The sequence below is a fragment of the Apiospora hydei genome (assembly GCF_038363865.1).
Source record: "Apiospora hydei strain CBS 114990 chromosome Unknown utg000003l_segment0_segment0, whole genome shotgun sequence".
NCBI lineage: Eukaryota > Fungi > Ascomycota > Sordariomycetes > Amphisphaeriales > Apiosporaceae > Apiospora > Apiospora hydei.
The window spans coordinates 875,167-892,360 of NW_027117362.1; the positions used below are offsets into that span (position 1 = coordinate 875,167).

Below are 17,194 nucleotides of genomic sequence, written 5' to 3' on the forward strand. Positions count from 1 at the left end.
ACGTGTACATGCGCGCACTTGGCGACGCCGGCAGTGAACCCGATTGTTACTTGATGGCAGCACTGCCCGTAATCCGTCTAAACTCCTCTTCGGTGTGCTCCGAGAGCTTGTCGGCCGTGCCGTCCTTGACCAGAGCATCGAGGACGTCCCGCACGTTTGAGCTGGTGCCCTCGCCCTCGTAATCGATCGAGTACACGCCGCCTCCCAGTGTGCCGTCGGCGCCGGTGGCCGCGTGCACGCCCTGGCCCAACAGGATGCCGTCGGCGTCTTGGGACAAGCCCGGCGGGAAGCGGGCGCTGGTGGCGAAGTAGAGTTGGCGCTCGCCCGTTTCCTTGATGGGGATCTGGAGCAGCGCCATGACGGGGGTAAAGAGCACCTTGGTGATGGCGGACACGATGCCGGTGAGCTCGCGCGACATGCCCGTCTTCACGAAGCCGGGGTAGACGTGGATGAAGGAGACTTCGGGGGACGCCTCCTTCTTGGCGACGGCTAGGAGCGATAGCGTGGTCATGGATGCGGCGTGGGGTCGGAAGGAGATGATGCTCATGTTGTTGGCCTGCCAGTCGGAGGGGATGACGGGGCCTTCTTTACCGCCGGCGCCTACCGTGACGACGCGGCGTAGAGAGTGGGCTTTCTTCAGATTGGGCAGGAGATTGACGATGAAGCGCGTGCGGGCGTAGTACATCAAGGCCATGGGATAATGAAGGCCCTCGGCGGTTTCTGGGATGGGCAATAATAAGCTACTATCACTGGTTTTCTATCATCTATCAATCAAGTGCGGCAATGAGAGCGTGAGCGTACGCGTCTTGGTTATCAAGGATCCGCAAGTGAGGTAGAGTAGATTAATAGCAGACTCGCGGCTTTGGATATAGCGGCAGACCTCGTCGACGTTTTTCAGAAGGCTAACGTCCTGCTGGACAAAGTGGTATTCCCCGCGGGGGTTGAGCTTCTCTAGCTCGGCCTGGATGCGCTCGCCCTCGTCTCGGCGGCGCCCGACGAAGTAGATGCGAGGCTGCTGTGTGCGACGGGCGAAATGCTTGAGGGTCGTGCTGCCGATGCCGCTGGTCGCGCCGACGAAGAGGGCGACGAGGCCGGATGGGAGGCTGGTGGCGATGCGGGCGTTGGAGGCCCGCATCTCTTCGAGGGAAACCATGGTGGGATTGGGATCCAGGTTGTTTAGAGGAGCGTTGAGTAGGATGTAGTTGAGTACGAGGTGAGTGTGTCTAGGCTGGATCATCAAGCAAGGGGGAATGATGTTACCTCATCAACAGGCTTTATCCTTACCTAGGCTGGTGCATGTTATAGTACAATCTATCATACACGAAAGCCGGGTTTAAATTTTCATTTTCTCCCTTCTCCATATCACTCATGTCAACCTAACTTGTATCGCCAAAAAGGGAAGTTGTTCTACCAACCAGGGTAGATGTGTTAGCCATTGAGAGAATGGCTTGCGTTTCGAGAGGTACGCTACCTCAAATAGTGGGGTAGTCCAGCCATGAGCTTCTTGCCATGAGCTTCTTCAGTGGGCGCTCTTGGTGGGCTGTCTTACTGGGCTGTCAAGCTGTAAACCGTTAATGATGGATCGCGCACTCACTAAAAAGGAAACGAAACAGGCCGACCTTCTGTCCAGCCACTGAGGCTCCTTGTTAGTTCAGTCAATCGCACGAGTTAAGAAACATAGGAGGAGTACGAGAAGAGCCAATCAATATGAATACAATCAAGGGCCGCATCACTTAAGTAGAACTCGATGCTTACTGAGAAGTGATGTAGGTATCTCATGTGTTGGAAGGTTGGGTGACGGCGCCTATGTTCGGCCGGTGTCGTGGGGTCCCAGTTGCTCTCGCTTGGGCGTCTCCTGCTATACTGCGGTTGTGTCTGAGAAACCCCCCACAGGACCTCAACCCACAACTTTCTACATACATCTCATTACAGCAGCTTACTTCATGTCCGAGGCACAAAGTCCTATCGGAAAACAATGCACCCACATCATCTACAATTCTGTCAATTGGGAGGCGCCTAGACCCCAATGTGTCCATAAGATATCCATTAAGCGAGGTAGCGGAAGGCTCGCCATAGGTCTCATCAAAAACAAGGGGGAAAAGGCAGGGCGATTCGATATCGTGGATCGCCCCCAAAGTCCCCCACTACCACGTTAACGGGTTCATTTCGCAGAATTCACCACCTTGATCTATCAAATGAAGTTGCGAATAATGTCCGATAGATGCGCAGTGAGAACGGTGACGCGAGTGTTCGCGTCAGGGTGGGAACACCTAACAGCGGCAGATGGTTCGCGACTAGGAGATCCGCACCAAGTCAAGACTCGAAGGATCACTCCGTTTCTGGCCCCTTGTTATCCTGAAGGGGCGTCGCGCCTGACTCTTGGCTGCCACACGAAGCCATACACGGTAACAGGCGGTGGGGATTCCTCAATCGTGCTGCACTCAAATGCAATCGCTGCCGCCTGCACCCTTGCTGCTTACTTGCGTAGCGTTGGGACACCGCGACGGGGTTGACGGGGGATGATCGATCGTCTTATCGACTTGACTGCTGCGCTGTGTAGCTTTGAAGACAGTCGTATTTCCCTTCCGACACAGGCAACTTTTCCTTCCAGCACCCTCTGGGACACTATGGCCAGTCCAAGTGAATCGCTTTTCTCCTCTCCTAATCATCAAGTGGCCTGGCCGGCTAAGGAAGAAAAACAAGAGGAGGTTTTCGCTGTGGAAACCAGACCAAGTCCGGAGTCTTCATATCGTTGAGTGACCACCGCCGTCGATTTCTCGTTTGGGTTTTGTTCCCTGGTCCGCCCTCTCGATTACGGCCTTTTCTTTCTTTTCTCCAAACATCGAGGGCTAGGCGCCCTGTGGTATTTCACTATGGACGCCAACGATGCCCCTGAGGTTGACAAGATGGCAAACCCTCCCGAAGTAGTCTGGGACCATTCACGAGACCCTGAGCCCTATGTCCCGATCTATGACCTGCAGACGCGGCAGCCTCAGCAACCACAGCAGCAGTATCAACAATCTAGTCAGCAGTATCAGCAGACGTTGCCAGTATCGCAGGCAGCTTGCCCTACGACATCATACTCGCCGTACGGGTACGTGGTGGGAAAGAGCACCAGTTCTGACAGCGGCGTGGATGAGAAGGGTCTGGGGTCGAAGCGAGATGCGACCATTTGCGGCATGTCACGGGCGCTCTTCATCACGCTGGTGGTTCTGATAGTTTTGATCATTGGCGCTGCGGTCGGAGGTGGCGTTGGTGGAAGTATGGCTGTCAAGTATGTTATCCCCCTGAGATCCACCACTGAGGACGAATGTCGTCTTTTGGTCAGGGCAGTTCACATTGACCTTTGCTGACCTCTCCCGTAGGAGTGCGTATAACGATGGCGCCAAAGGAGCGTCCAGTATGCGCCCAGCTGCCGATGTGGCCGCGTCGTCGACGAACGCAGTCGCGGCAGCTACTACGGTCGCTAGCACGACGGGTACCACCAGCCTTTACACGGCGCCGACGGCGGGCGTGCAGCTGGCGCTCGACTGCCCCCAACTGGCGGGCGAGAAGGTGACCATCAAGTACGGCAGCGACTACGAGGCCAGCTTCAACCTGGCCTGCGGCCTGGACAAGCCCGGGCGCGGCTTCGACCTGTTCAGCGCCACCATCTACACGTACAACGACTGCATGCGGCTGTGCGTGAGCTACAACCGCGCGAGCCATACCAAGAATTGCCAGGGTGTTTCATTCGGCGCCGGTAAGTCTCAAGCTCAAGAATCATGATTCCCCCAAGTTACTGATGCCGCCATTCCCTGTGTCGGTAATCGTATTGACTTGGAATTCCCCTAGATCTGTCGGACAATGTGGTCAGGGTGTACGCCAATTGCTTCCTCAAGAACTCGACCTCGGATATGACGTCAACTACAGATCGGTTTCTGTTCGCATCGTTGAACTCTTAAAGGGCACAGTCATCCCTTCCACATTCGATTCTATTCCCAGAGTCCGCATGGACCTTGATACTATAATGCCACATTTCATTCAAGGAAGTAGATAGCTTATTACCCAAGCAATCATTAACCTTCGTATCATACTCACGAGTAAAGACCGCCACTCAACGAAGTCCGATGTGATTTGACCTGGTGTGCCGGTGCAAGCAAGTCCAGTCAGTTGATGTGCGTGTGTGGGTCACTGGCGTCCAAACGACCGCAACAAGCCATACTTCTCCGTTGCCATCAATTTGTGCCTGCTTGAAGTAGGTGCAATCGGATGATTGATGTATTACCTTAGGTAATAGTTCGAGTCATACTTCCGCCCAGCTGCAGCTTCATGTTGGCAATCGAGAGCAATGTTTGGAAGTTGAAGGGGCCGTTCCTGCATTCGCGCCTTCCTCAGACTGCTAATATACCTCCAAGTAGTAACCGGAGGTCGAATGCAGCAGGCAGGGACAGCTTGTGGTAAAGCGCGCCTTCCTCTCACCAGGAAGGTCTGCCTGTTGCGCTATCTAGATCTCAGGCCGCGGCAGTCCTGACGTGGAAAGTTTCCCACGACATCGATTTTCTCTCCAGTCTTCAGACTCCATCCCCTCCAGACACACAATCCCATACACATTCCCCATTTCTCGTCCGTTCTCTGTTACGCGGTCACTTGTTCGCGCCCTTCCGCTCTCTCTTGAACCCATCAGATTACTATCCCCTGAACACCCCGACAGACAGACGGCAGCAGCTTGCGCAAGCACCACACACCCGAAACGCTCAACCCGCCAAGACAACCGAATCATCTCACCATGGCCAAGTTGTCCCTCCTCGGCTTCTTCCTCTGTGCCTTGATGGCTATGCTGGCTCGAGGCAACGAGGACGCTTGGTCCTCCAAATGCTACGACGGCGCCGCCATCATCAACAATCGCGTGCTGATGGCCTACTGCAAGACGACGATTCCCATGGGTCCTCCGTGGGTCTGCAGCAAGATGAACCTCAACTTCTGCTACGGTTTCGCTGACGCCCCTGGACTCTTCGCCAAAGAGAAGTAAGGACTATCCCCCAACATTCATTCGCACCCTCTTTGTCCATACTATGCTTCAATATGGTTCGACGAATACAAACTAACCATCTCCAACGAACCACAGTGGCTTTTACGGTGATAGCTGCGGCGTCTGTGACCTCGAGGCCGATGGTCACACCATGGCATGCTGGTGCAGACCGAGCACGACGCCAGTCTACAGCAGGTACACGGTGGACACGGGTAAGTTTTGCTGCTGTCATTTCCCGGGATATTCGAAAGGAGGAGGCATAGCCTTACGCACACCTGTTTATTGGAACCACCCAGCCTGGCATTTCGTCTTGGCTATCATACCCTTGCAGGAACCGATGGCTGACTTATTCGTGGTGACCTTCAGGTCACTACTTAACAGATTATTGCCTCACCGTCAACCCCAACGGATTCCTACACTGCTTCATGCAAACCGCCGCCCCGTGCACCGAATCTGAGGAAGCAACTTTCCTGAACATGACCCTTGGTTCCCACGTTCGGGATACTACAATGTCACTGCCACTTGCCTCTTAGCTGCCTGAGCTCGTCACGAACAGCAGAAGCACAATGTACACGTTGTGTACGAGGAGCGTGTGCTGATCAGCATGATGAAGGGGGCTATGATGAAGCGTGCAGACGTTTGGGCGCTCGGTGGCATAATTATGTACGGCCTTTCAACTTTCGAAACAGCCACTATCTTGTGTTGAAAGTGCTTCGAGGTTGAAATTGCATGGGCTCGGATATATCTTGAACTCGCTAAATGAAGTAGTATCAATCAAATATTTGGAACCGTTGGACCTGGGCACCTATTAGTGACACCAATTTGCGTATTTGATGTTCAGTAGATACGAGCTGGGCCGTAGGGCATGCCACAAACACCATGGCATTCTTCCTGGGCTTTGGTAACCACATATATCCCACAGTCGAGTTAATAAATGTATGGCTACATGGGTTTACATCAGATCCATAAAAACCGTGGCCTAGTGCTTTTCATTGCTTACCACTATCCCGCATCATTGTAGTGACACATTTAGAATCATCATCGAGCAACTGAGATATGCCAAGGCCGTTCTCAGAGGGCCTTACCAGGGAGATGATAGTCATCGCAGCCTGCCGGCTCCCACTCTCCGTCTCTCTCGCCTTCGATTTCTTTGTCAGTAGCATCGTGTATAAGAAAAGGGTTCACCATAGTGATCAGTAGAGGATTGTTCAGCACATTGAGAAGCAGGTCAAGGTAGGAGACTTTCATTAGGTTCATTGAACATATAAATTCTCAAAGGTCGAAGCTGTGTACAGACGTTTGTATGCGTCCTATTAGACCTTAGAATTCTCGTTCTGAGGGTGGGGAGGAGGGCTTTGCACTATGTGCATATGTATACGGGCGCTCATGCTCGGGTGTGTGTTCATGTATCAGAGCTGATACTACATCCTTATTCGTATATTTGGCTGCTGGGTTCAATAAAAACCATCAGGATGTGGATCATGGTCGAGAGGTAGACCAACTTAGGACAAGGGGCTGGTGTTTGGATAGTCGTCCCCGTTATGAAGCCGCATAAGAGTGAACATACGCCACCACATTGACCACAAAGGTCCCAGTCAGTCTCTTAGAGACTTGTAATTTTTCTCTTTTCTTCGCCGAGTCCTTCTTTACTTTTGCGATTTCTTCGCCCTCATCGTCTTCGGCATCCCACTCGTCTTCGTCCTCCTCGTCGTATTCATTGCCCAGATCGTTGTCGTCCGAATCGTCCGAATCGTCTTCGTCTCCTTCGTTGTCTTCATTATCCTCATCTTCCGAGTCGTCCACGATAGGGTCGTACACGATGGGGATTTCGAAGATGCGAAGGCACTCGGCAGTTCTTCTTTCGACCTTGCCGACCACGGTACGCGACTCGACCTCGGGGATCAGGCACTTCAGCGCTCTGGGGTTCGGCTCGTTCACCATGGCTTGGAGTTGGCGGAAATGCTCAGAGTACCAGACACTAAGGAACGCGCGTTTCGTGACAGGGCCGCGGTACATATCGGGATCCTTGCCGTACGGAACGATATCGAGGTTGACGACGTTCCGGATCCGGTTAAGTACATTATCGGGAAGCGGGAGGGATATGTGGCGGCGCTGTATCTCGTCCCGGTGCAGGGACTCTTCGCCGAGGATGGCGGCCTTGAAGTCGAAGACCATCTGGTACGCCACCAGATCCGGGAAACCCCCGCCGTACCACACGATGTCCCCGCAACCGGCGTCGTCGACGATGCCTTCCGCGTTGTCTTCGTCGGACACGTCGTAGCTGGGCGCGAACCGGTCGGCTTCGGGGTCGAGGTAGACGTAGCCGGTGTGCCAGGAGGAGGGCAAGTCGGTGGCCCGCTGATTGTTGATGTACACCTCGTAGCCCTCGGCGTACTCGGCCATGGCGTGGTGGTGCCAGTACCGGTCGCGCAGACTCCGGCTCGGGCGGAGCATGCCGGACTGTTGCTCGTGACTCGAGATCCCCATCGCACGTCGGCCGTCTCGACGACCCAGTCCTCGAAGCTCCAGATCTCCCGGTCGGGTACCGGCTGAGCCGGCAGCGGCGTCATCGCGATGACGGGGAGCTCGACGGTGTAGCGCCGGAGCGCTTCGGTTCGGGACTCGCAGGTGGCGGCGCGGATGGCGCTGATGTTGTTCTTGGTGGGAAGGATGCGGTTGCTGCCACGGTGGTAGAAGTGCAGGCGCTCCTCGCCTTCTTGGTCGAGCGCGTGGTTCCAGATCATGCGCTGGAGCTCGAGGGCGAGCTCGGGGAACTTGGGAAACTCCGTCGCGGGGATGGTGACGTTGGTAGAGCCCATTGCGAGTTACGGGAAGCTCGGGGTATGGATGGCAACCGAGCAAGGGAGAGGAGGAGGAGAGAGAGAGAAATAGAGAGAGAGAGTGTGTGTGCGTGTATGAATGTATGTATGTATGTATGTGTGTGTGTGTGTGTGTGTGTGTGTTTAGAGGTACTAGTCAATTTCTGCCGGAGCTGAAAGGCTTTTCCGGATGATCGTCGAAGAACAAGGCAGGTTAAAATCGAGATTCACTTTTTTCTTTGGTAGTTGGTATGTGTGTGGGCTTTTCTTGGAGGTCGGGGCAAGGGCTGCAACTTCAATGGGAGGAGTGCCAGTGAAAGAGGTCGTGAGCAACATTCTGCAGGTGTTCCATGCAATATCACGGCGTGTGAAGGCTCATGGACCTTCCGGAATGGACATCTTTGGTTGGGCGATACATTTGCGTATCACGCGTAAGCCCGACAGCTTCAGTCGGCGACGACGAGGTTGAGCGCCGACTAGGTTGTCCGGAAGACGCATCGCCGGGGCCAGGTTATGGTATCCATCATCATTCAAGCTGGTCTGTATATCATGCCAAGGGATATGATGTGATTCTAGAGAGTTATACTCGGTAGTTACCCCTTTTCCTTATATACGTGGCAGAACTGACTATTACCCCTTAAATTATTCCCCTACTCCGGCTAGCTATAATATTGCAGCCATCCATATACTTATCCCACATATGTATTCGTCGCGCCACTGTTATGCCTGGAACTGTAAGATCCGGCATTTATCTAGAAATGCGAGGACTCTCATATTGATGTAAAATAAGGTGCAGCTTGATATCAAAGTAAACAGGTGGAACTTCGTCAGCGAGTGACCGTATCTTGTGTCGCACTTTTTTTTTTCTCTTTTTAAGTTTTTTTATCTCTAGTTTTGATAGCATTAAATATCTTCGTACTATATATACACAGCTGGACCGGGCTCAAGAGGCGTCTGGCCTGACCTGTACACAACAAGGACTCGTGTGTTTCTTGAACAAGAGACGAACAGCGCCACCACAGCCACCCAGCCCAGCATATGCGTTGGCTCATTACGTACAACGGCTTCTTCTTCTTTCTGAAGACCCTGCTTCACTTCACGTGCTACGGCCGATGATCATCATCAACTTACGACCGGGCAGCCAGCTTGGCCTTCCACCCCTTAGGCTTGTTGTCCCGGTGCTGCTGCACGCCCCAAGTGTTCCACGTGCCCGAGGTCCGGTTGGTCTCGGCCATGGAAACCCGATACGGCGCCGGCGGCGGCGGGACCTTCTGCGGGTCGATGGCGATGGGGGAAGTAGTACTCCCCCGTCGGCTGCTGCGGCTGGTACTGCGGCGGCATCGCCGGCACGGGGGGCTGGAACCGCGGGTCCATCATCTGCGGAGGCGGCATCTGGTCGCCTCCAAACTGGCTGACGCTGTCGTCGGGCCGTGGCTGCTCGGTCATCTTGAACCCGCCGGCCGCGCTCGACGTCATGCTTGCCCGCGCCGTCAGCGGGTCCAGCATGCGTGTTGACTGCCGCTTGAGCCAGGATCCGACGGGCGATTCGGAGCGGTCGCCGTTCGGATTCGCTACAGGCTCCGGCTCGCGCGGGAGGATCGGGTCCCGGTCGTCGTGGGAACCGGGACGACGCTTCTCGTCCATGTACGTGCCGCCGACTTGGTGGTCATACAAGCTGCCGCTCTCCTCCGCTCGGTATGCGTGCCCCATGAGCGAGCCCATGACGCTCGAATCGGACCGTTTCATTCCGCCGCCTGGGCCGGCGCCGGGGCGGGCGTTGTCGCTGGCAATCAGCTCTGCCCTCGGCGGTTGGTCCTTATTGGCCTTCTTCCTGCGACACCACCAGAACTTCCAGATCAGGAACCCGACCGCAACAAGGAACCCCACAGCCCCTGAAGAGTAACACCGTTAGCATCTCCGTGCTGCACATGATAGGAAGGCTCGTCGATGTATAAGGGTGACTTACCAACAACTCCAAAACCGATAGCAGTTTTCGATATCCCATCACCTCCGCCGCCTCCATTATCCCCTCCCTTCTCGGCAATACCATTGGCCGGCACCGCACTCGCCGTGCCATCAGGCTTTGTTTGACGAATCGTAGACGACGGCCTCGAGTCAATAGAACTGGGGATAATGTCCGATCCCGCAGGTAACACGGAGCTGACCAAAGTCGTCGAGGATAACACGGACGTAGCGATCACGGGCTGAGCTGTTGGTGCAGTCGTTACGGCTCCGGCCGGCGGTGATGTCGTCGAAGTGACGCCGGGCGGCGGCGATGCCGTCTTCGTGGCGCCTGGAGAGAACGTAGTGCTCGTCGGCGAGGGAGAGCTAGCAGCTGAGGCTGGTGAGTCGGGTGAGCTAGGCGACGAGCGAGGACCGAGGTCGTCCCTGTCCTCCAGATCCCGGATCTCGATGCGCAAGGCATCTGCGATCTCCTGCCCACGACGGTAACCTCGCCTGGATTGGTCGGTTAGCTCAGAGCTCTCGATATAGTATGTCATCGACGTGCGTCCTTACCTCATTTTGTGGATGTATGTGATTTCGGGGTTTCGACTCGAATAAGTCGTAGTGTTTTCGCACGCCTCAAAACTGCCAAGCGTGCCTCTTTTTTTATTTTCTTCTCCCGCCGAAAACTCGCCAAACAGAAAAGAAATGAGGAGAAAGTAGTTGAAGAGAATATACACCAAAAGAATGCAGTCCAGCTGTTGCCGAAGAAGTCAATAGTAAAATCTCAACAGGGTCCGGCCCTCAGAACCGTAACAAGGAAATGATGACAAGAAAGTTAGTTGTGAGATGGGATGAAAGGGAAAGCCCAGGAACAGAACCCAGAAAGATTAAAAGCCAAGCCAGCCGAGAGATGATCTACTGATGAGTAATGGCAGATAACCAGAGCGGCCAACCCTCCGATCGCTGGCAGCGCCTCCCGGGGTCGCAGGGGCCGTATTCGCCTCCAACTCGAGCTGTTTCGATGGCCTCTTGGCTGACTGCGATGTTTCGAACGCATAGGCTCCGAGTCGCTCTTCCCCCAAACTTTTGGGCCTTGGCGCCGAGCCTGCTGGGTTTCCAACGGGCGTGGTAGCATTCGTGGTCGGGGGTACCGTGACACTAGCCGTCTCAAATGGGTGGCTCCCAGGCCAATCAGGACCCGGGCGCGCGACGACGGCGACCCAAGACTCCAGTTAAGCTCGTCGATCAAGCTACGTGCACTGTTTCGGCCGGTGCTTTTCTCATATTTCTTGAATTTCCTTTCCATGTCGCTTCGTCGCGAGCCCAGAAGCAGTACCACATTACGGAGGCCAAGCACCACGAACCGTTTCAACGCTGGACGCCCGGCGGTTGCAGTGAACCCGGATTGGGCTTATTTGGCCCCGCTTGTCCCGCCGCGACTGTCAAGCTGAACCCAAAGACAAGACGAGGCACGCGACCCATTGCTCCAAGAGGAAAAGGATGTCCCTATTCTTATGCCCAATCCCCACGAGCATGGCTTATTCGATGGCACCCTGAAGCGTCATCATCATCAGGTGGGCTTACCTGGATATTTGTCAATATAACAATATGCCCAGGAACCTGGAAGGACAAATAAGATCACAGGGGACTCGGAAACTGACAGCCCACCACGATGCCACCCCGGATTACACCCAAACAGCAAAGAAGCTTGTGTCAAGTTTCCATGTCCAGATCCTTAAGATAAGGGCCTCTTGTTGCTTCTCCTCCAAACTTTCAATTTCCGTTTCAATCAATCAATGGCGTAGGGGACCAGAATAAAAGAGCTTGGTTTCCGATGCCCAGCATGTCATGCGTCACTGTGTCAATGCGACATAACTTGGTGCATCGGCCATCCGAATGCGCGATTGATCAGATGCAAATGACGTGAATTGGGAAACGACCTCGACGAGCAAATGAAGCGGGCGTCAGGCGCTCATGCGATATCGTGACTTTTTCCTCGAGTGATGAACAGAACGATTGATGGCACTCTCATCAATTCCCTTCCCTTGGAACATGTCGCACCTGAATTGGAAGGTAAAGCTGCCTGTCTAGCGTGGGTTGTGGCGGGCGACTGCCGACACTTGAACGGAGCGACAAGCCTCTAACAACGACCTGGCATTAGTTCCTGCAGCGCTTCGCTGTAGGGCGTTGGGGCGCTGGCTCTAGTGGCTGAGGTCCTAAAACAGCCAGAACCCTTGGCTCCACCAGGAGACTCCCCTTCCGACGAGCCAGCCACACATCAAAACGGCAAAACAAAACAACAACGACAACAGATTTGACAAGTCAGACACATTATCCGGATGAATATGTTTATTTCATGCTTTTCGGCTGCTGTATCGCACCAGGCGAAGCTTGTAGTTGTAGAGTGCAGGACATCAATGAAACCGGTGGTGGTGCAAGCTTCCGTCCAGCTTTGGACTCTGCCAGTAGCAGATTTCTCCTTCATCTGTTCTTGCCTGCTGCGACCATACTGTAAGTTATATCCAAGTGAAAGATCATACGGTTTTGTTCATATGACGTAGCGTTATAATAAAGAACCACTGATATGAAACCAGAGTAAGAAACGGAATACCATCCTTCCTGTCTACAGTCGCGCAGAGAGCAATGCTACAGCATCTTCCTGAGCCACACACACACACACACACACCTTCAAATGTGTGTCAAGCATACTTGACCAGGAAATGGAAACGCAGATCAACTCTTGATGTTGATCAAGTGGTGGATTCTGACGTGTGCAGATCCTCTCTGTCCGGATGCCCCTTGACTCCTCACCCGAGCAGCCGAGGGACACCGGGGAACCCCATCTCGGGACCTTATTAAGGTTGCACTTCCGAGAAGAAGTAGATGCGATCGGTGTTTGTGGTCAAGGAGCGTAGGGATCATCCATCTGGACCTCCACGAAGCCAAGACACACACACGTGACTGACACGAACCGACAGTAACTGCACACAAGTTGATTCATGAAGGTGTTGATTAAGTTTTAGGACTAAGTATATACACTATGGAAGTATTTCGTAGCGTTTCAAGGGCAGCCTTAGCCCCCTTTTGGCATCAAATCTAGTCGATGCTTTTATGCTTCTTCTTTTCTTTGATCCGCCGACCATCACGGGGCAGTCTCCCCCATTCTACAACTCCAACGGCGCGCTGAGCACCAACTTGCGGCTGCTAGGCCCGACGTAAACGGTCTTGGGGTGGTCTGAAATGACCCAGTTCTGGCTCGCGACGTCCCAGTTGCTGAGGTCGCGACGCGTCAGTGTGGCGCGGAACTCGGCCGACTGCCCGGGCTCGATGCGCATGCGGTCGAAGCCGCGCAGCTGCACGGGCGGGTCCGAGGGCCCGCCGAGCGCGACGTAGAGCTGCGGCACCTCGTCGCCGACGAGCGAGCCCGTGTTGGTCACGGTCGCGGTCACGGTCTGCATCACGTCCCAGAGCTGGCGGTTGCCGCCGGGCTCGTCAGAGGCGGCGGGGGCCGGCCGCGGCAAGGGGCTGGGCCTCAGAGGCGATCGCATTGGGCGGGAGGAACTCGGCCGCAGTCTGGCCGTAGTCGGGGTCCTGGGACGCTTCGGCGGCCGAGGAGGTGGTGTTGAGGTACGGGTAGATGTAGTAGGGGATGTAGGGGAACGATTCGCTGGGGAACGCGTAATCGGTCAGATCGGTCGAGAAGTTGCCAAACGTGGGGGCCTCGGTGGTAGAGCCCGTGGTGGGGTTGTATTCTCCAGCGCCGCTCTTCTCTACCTTGATGTTCGAGTACTCGAAGGTGGTGTAAGACAGACCAAAGCCGAACTCGAAGATAGGGGTGATGTTCTTGTAGTCGAAGTAACGGTAGTCGATCATGACACCCTCGGTGAAGTCCTGCTGGGGTGCACCTGCGCCATTGTTGGGCTCGTAGATGATGTCGGTGCCGTAGTCCTCACGCTTGGCACCCCAAGTGAAAGGGGTGCGGGCGGCGGGGTTGACCTTGCCGTAGAGAACATCGACGATGGAACGACCGCTCTCCTGACCGGGCAGACCAGCCCAGAGGATGGCAGTCACGTTGGGCGAGTCGTACCACTCGGTGACGACGGTGGGACCTGTGGAGTGAATTACGACAATCGTGTTGTTGCAGAGCGAAGATACGTTCTTGATGAGCTCGTCGCCGCTGCCCCAGAGAGTCAGGTTGTTGCGGTCACCCTCGTTGCCATCAACTGTGATGTATCCCTCGCCGGAATCGGCATTGACGAACACCAGCGCAGTGACGTCAGCCTGAGATACCAAAGTCTTCGTAGAATCCCATGCATAGTTGTCGATAACGTGTTCGAGACGTGTGCCATCGTCAGCAGTCTTCATGGTCAGTGCATCAAGAGGAGTGACCAAATAAGGGAAGTCGGCAGTCCCGGATCCCCAGCCCATGGCAAGTGTTCCATCGTCGCAACCACGGTCTGAACAGCCATTAGGCCCCTTGGGGTTGGGTCCGGCATCTTCGCCAATAACAGCAAGGAACTTGGGCGACTTCAGGGGCAGAGCATTGTTTTCGTTCTTCAGGAGAACGGTCGACTTAGCAGCAACGTCTCTGATGAGGTTGCGGTGGTCGCGCTGGACGTTGACATGCCAGTTGATCTGCTGTTCTCCCTCCTTCGCGTAATAGTGCATAGGGCCGTTGGTGTCCTTGGTCCAAGAGTCGAAGTTGATCTGGGGCTGCTCAATAACGTTGCCCGTCTTGAAGAAAGCGGCCATGATGCGCATAGCCATATCATCCAGGCGATACTCGGGAATGGTCCCGTTGATGACGGCCAGGGTCAAGTTGGTTCCCCAATAGCTCTTGCCATCGTTGAAGGCGACGTCGCCGGGCATGGTCATGTCCAAGCCAGCAACCGCGCTTGATGCACCGGAGTGTTGAGCAGCCCAATCACTCATGACGAATCCTTGGAAGCCGAGCTCGCTCTTCAAGATTCCGTTGAGCAGCTTGCTATTCTGGCAAGCATACGAGTTGTTGACCTGGTTGTAGCTGCACATGAACGAACCGACACCAGCCCGCACGGCATCGACGAAGGGCCAGAGGTAAAGTTCATGCATAGTCTTGTCGTCGACGTTGGATGAGATAGCGTCCGACACGTTGGGGCCGCCTTGTCGGAAGTGCTCTGGTAAGATGTTAGTTGCATTGCGCTTCAGTTTTGCGAGGACAGCGAAATACTCACCCTGCTCGTTTACGATGAAATGCTTGGCGCAAGCAATGACACCAGTATCCTGGATACCCTTGACGGTCTCAGCCAAACCGATACCGGTCAGCCACGGGTCGGCAGCGAAGCCCTCCCAGTTTCTTCCGCCTTCGGGGTGACGGCCAAGAGGCCCGGCAGAGGGACCGAGCATGACGTTCACGCCCTTGTCCTTATGCTCCTGCCCCATGGCCTTGCCGCGCTGGTACATGAGCGATCTGTCAAAGGAGGCCGCAACAGTCTGGCCCGAAGGGAAGGCTGAGACATAATCGGCGAAACGGACACCGAGCGGAGAGTCCTGCAGGCAAAGGCCTCGGAGGCCCAGCCGGGGGACTGAGCCGACCTGACCCACGCATTGCTCACTTTGCCAGCTTCACGAGGGTTAGCAATTGGCTCTTGATACGAGGGCTGTGGTACGTACCCGACACCGGTAGTCAAGTTGACCTTCTCCAACAGGGTCATCTGAGAGACGAAGTCTTTGGCCTTGACGTATGCATCCTCCCAACCAATTGCCTTGGGGTTCATCCACGGCGATGGGTAAAAAGGTTCCGAATGGGCAGTCTCAGCTCGCTCCTCGACCTGCACATGGTTAGAACTTGCAAGTTGGGCCAGTACGAGAGCTGAACCGAATAATTTCGAGAACGCCATCTTGTCTACATCGAGTGCGGGAACCAGATGTTGTCATGAAGGCGGAGGAAGAAAATTGGGTTGGGCGAACCCGAAAGAGACCCGAGAGGGGAATAAGTGCAGCGGCTCCTCGTGGAATCTTTTATGTGCTCATGTCTCACACGGGATATTGAGGGGCAAAACAGAGGCTGATAGATGGTTCAACTTACTGGTTGCGCGCTTGCAGCCGAACTGCAGGCCGCTAAGGCGGCAACAAGAGCGTAGCGCATCGTGAAAGCGTTTGCTGCTTATTGGCCTTCGTGATGGAGAGCGACAAGTTAGACCACGAAGAAGTTTTCGACTAGGGAGGCAAGCCGAACAACAAATGGCGCTGGCCAGGAAGGGAAGAGGGAGGTCTGCACAATCCAGAAGGAGAAGTGGGATGCATATATAGCAACAATTCGGCTTTTCCCTGTCAGCCAGCCTTCGCGGCCTGCCTCGCTGTCGATCGTCACATTACTTTGACGAGCGCAGGTAAGCAGGCATGGCATGCATCACGTCGTACATACTGGCTACCTGTAATTGTGCGCCTCGCTGCATGTAAGTGACAGGGTTCTCCGCTTGTTGACTCTCCACACGAGCTCCAACGAGCGAAAAGTCCGAGCTAAGGAAAGTAGGCGGGTTGATCGATTCTGGCTGGTCAGTCCAAGTCATGTGTTCTTTACCTAGTGCAGACGCGGAATTAACCACTTGAATACATGGCATGCATACATCTTTCAAGAGGCGGTAAGTACATGTATGGGAATATAAAAGTCACGCAGGGATAATCAGCTGAGCCTTGCCTGATTCTGCCTCATAGCCGTTGCAATACATGGCCAAGATTGGAGCCCGGTGGGATATGGGGGAAAAGGTCCATCCGGACGCGATCAAAAAGGCCGTTGGCAATTGGGGCCGCCGGGGGTGTTGGCTTGGCTTCAGTTGGGGTAGACAACAACAAACGCTTCCAGTGACCTCACCCAGCTCGATGCACCTCCCGCAGTCTCGGGCGCCCACGTTGGCGCGGGCAAGGTTCGACTTCTAGTGAGAAGGGCCGATGTAACCTCTGTCAATCCGGGGCACGCACACAGGCACCAAGCCATGCCGCGACTGGCTGGAATGAAGAAACATCATTGAAAAAGAATTCTGGATGGTAGGTATGATGGTGTGTATGCACACAACCTCCTTCCATTCATTTGATTGATTTGGAAGGCCGTGTAGTAGAACGTTGTGATAAAGTTGTCTCGTGATTTGAAGCGAACAGTCTTCGGATGGCTTTCGGTATTGTCCCCCCCTTGTGAGGTTGCCTGGCAGCAGGCAGGCCTTGCTTGACTCGTGGGCAGGTATTAATTGACAGGTAGCATCGGATTCGCACCTCGACTCTTGAGGGTTCCATTGTTCTCGTCTGTTCCATGAGTCCAAATCGGCCAAGGAACATTTGATTGCGGGGTATGGGATAAAGTGTCTCCTCTCATAAACATATGTTGCAGCTTCATTCCACTCGATATTCTCGATGTCCTTGGCCGAAAAGGTACCAGGTTGCG

The 17,194-nt window shown here is 54.6% G+C and overlaps 6 protein-coding genes across 6 annotated transcripts; 2 read left to right on the top strand and 4 right to left on the bottom strand.

The window, feature by feature from the left end:
- Window positions 1-46: 46 nt before the first annotated feature.
- Window positions 47-1,298, bottom strand: PG997_002078 (uncharacterized protein; the record flags this gene model as incomplete). The annotated part of the gene is made up of 3 exons (XM_066806393.1): window positions 47-720; window positions 802-1,223; window positions 1,285-1,298. The coding sequence occupies 3 exons, from the start codon at window positions 1,296-1,298 to the stop codon at window positions 47-49; spliced, it is 1,110 nt and encodes a 369-aa protein (XP_066673689.1).
- Window positions 1,299-2,873: 1,575 nt separating this feature from the next.
- On the top strand, window positions 2,874-3,944 carry PG997_002079 (uncharacterized protein; the record flags this gene model as incomplete). Its single annotated transcript, XM_066806394.1, has 3 exons — window positions 2,874-3,274; window positions 3,366-3,742; window positions 3,835-3,944. The coding sequence occupies 3 exons, from the start codon at window positions 2,874-2,876 to the stop codon at window positions 3,942-3,944; spliced, it is 888 nt and encodes a 295-aa protein (XP_066673690.1).
- Window positions 3,945-4,768: 824 nt separating this feature from the next.
- On the top strand, window positions 4,769-5,544 carry PG997_002080 (uncharacterized protein; the record flags this gene model as incomplete). The annotated part of the gene is made up of 3 exons (XM_066806395.1): window positions 4,769-5,007; window positions 5,108-5,223; window positions 5,393-5,544. The coding sequence occupies 3 exons, from the start codon at window positions 4,769-4,771 to the stop codon at window positions 5,542-5,544; spliced, it is 507 nt and encodes a 168-aa protein (XP_066673691.1).
- Window positions 5,545-6,550: 1,006 nt separating this feature from the next.
- On the bottom strand, window positions 6,551-7,830 carry PG997_002081 (uncharacterized protein; the record flags this gene model as incomplete). Its single annotated transcript, XM_066806396.1, has 2 exons — window positions 6,551-7,405; window positions 7,486-7,830. 2 exons carry the CDS (start codon window positions 7,828-7,830, stop codon window positions 6,551-6,553), a joined length of 1,200 nt encoding a protein of 399 aa, XP_066673692.1.
- A 1,127-nt stretch (window positions 7,831-8,957) lies between these two features.
- Window positions 8,958-10,352, bottom strand: PG997_002082 (uncharacterized protein; the record flags this gene model as incomplete). The annotated part of the gene is made up of 4 exons (XM_066806397.1): window positions 8,958-9,132; window positions 9,161-9,722; window positions 9,797-10,287; window positions 10,348-10,352. 4 exons carry the CDS (start codon window positions 10,350-10,352, stop codon window positions 8,958-8,960), a joined length of 1,233 nt encoding a protein of 410 aa, XP_066673693.1.
- A 2,589-nt stretch (window positions 10,353-12,941) lies between these two features.
- PG997_002083 (beta-glucosidase 1 precursor) lies at window positions 12,942-15,656 on the bottom strand (the record flags this gene model as incomplete). The annotated part of the gene is made up of 4 exons (XM_066806398.1): window positions 12,942-13,302; window positions 13,340-14,933; window positions 14,991-15,379; window positions 15,430-15,656. The coding sequence occupies 4 exons, from the start codon at window positions 15,654-15,656 to the stop codon at window positions 12,942-12,944; spliced, it is 2,571 nt and encodes an 856-aa protein (XP_066673694.1).
- Window positions 15,657-17,194: the final 1,538 nt, after the last annotated feature.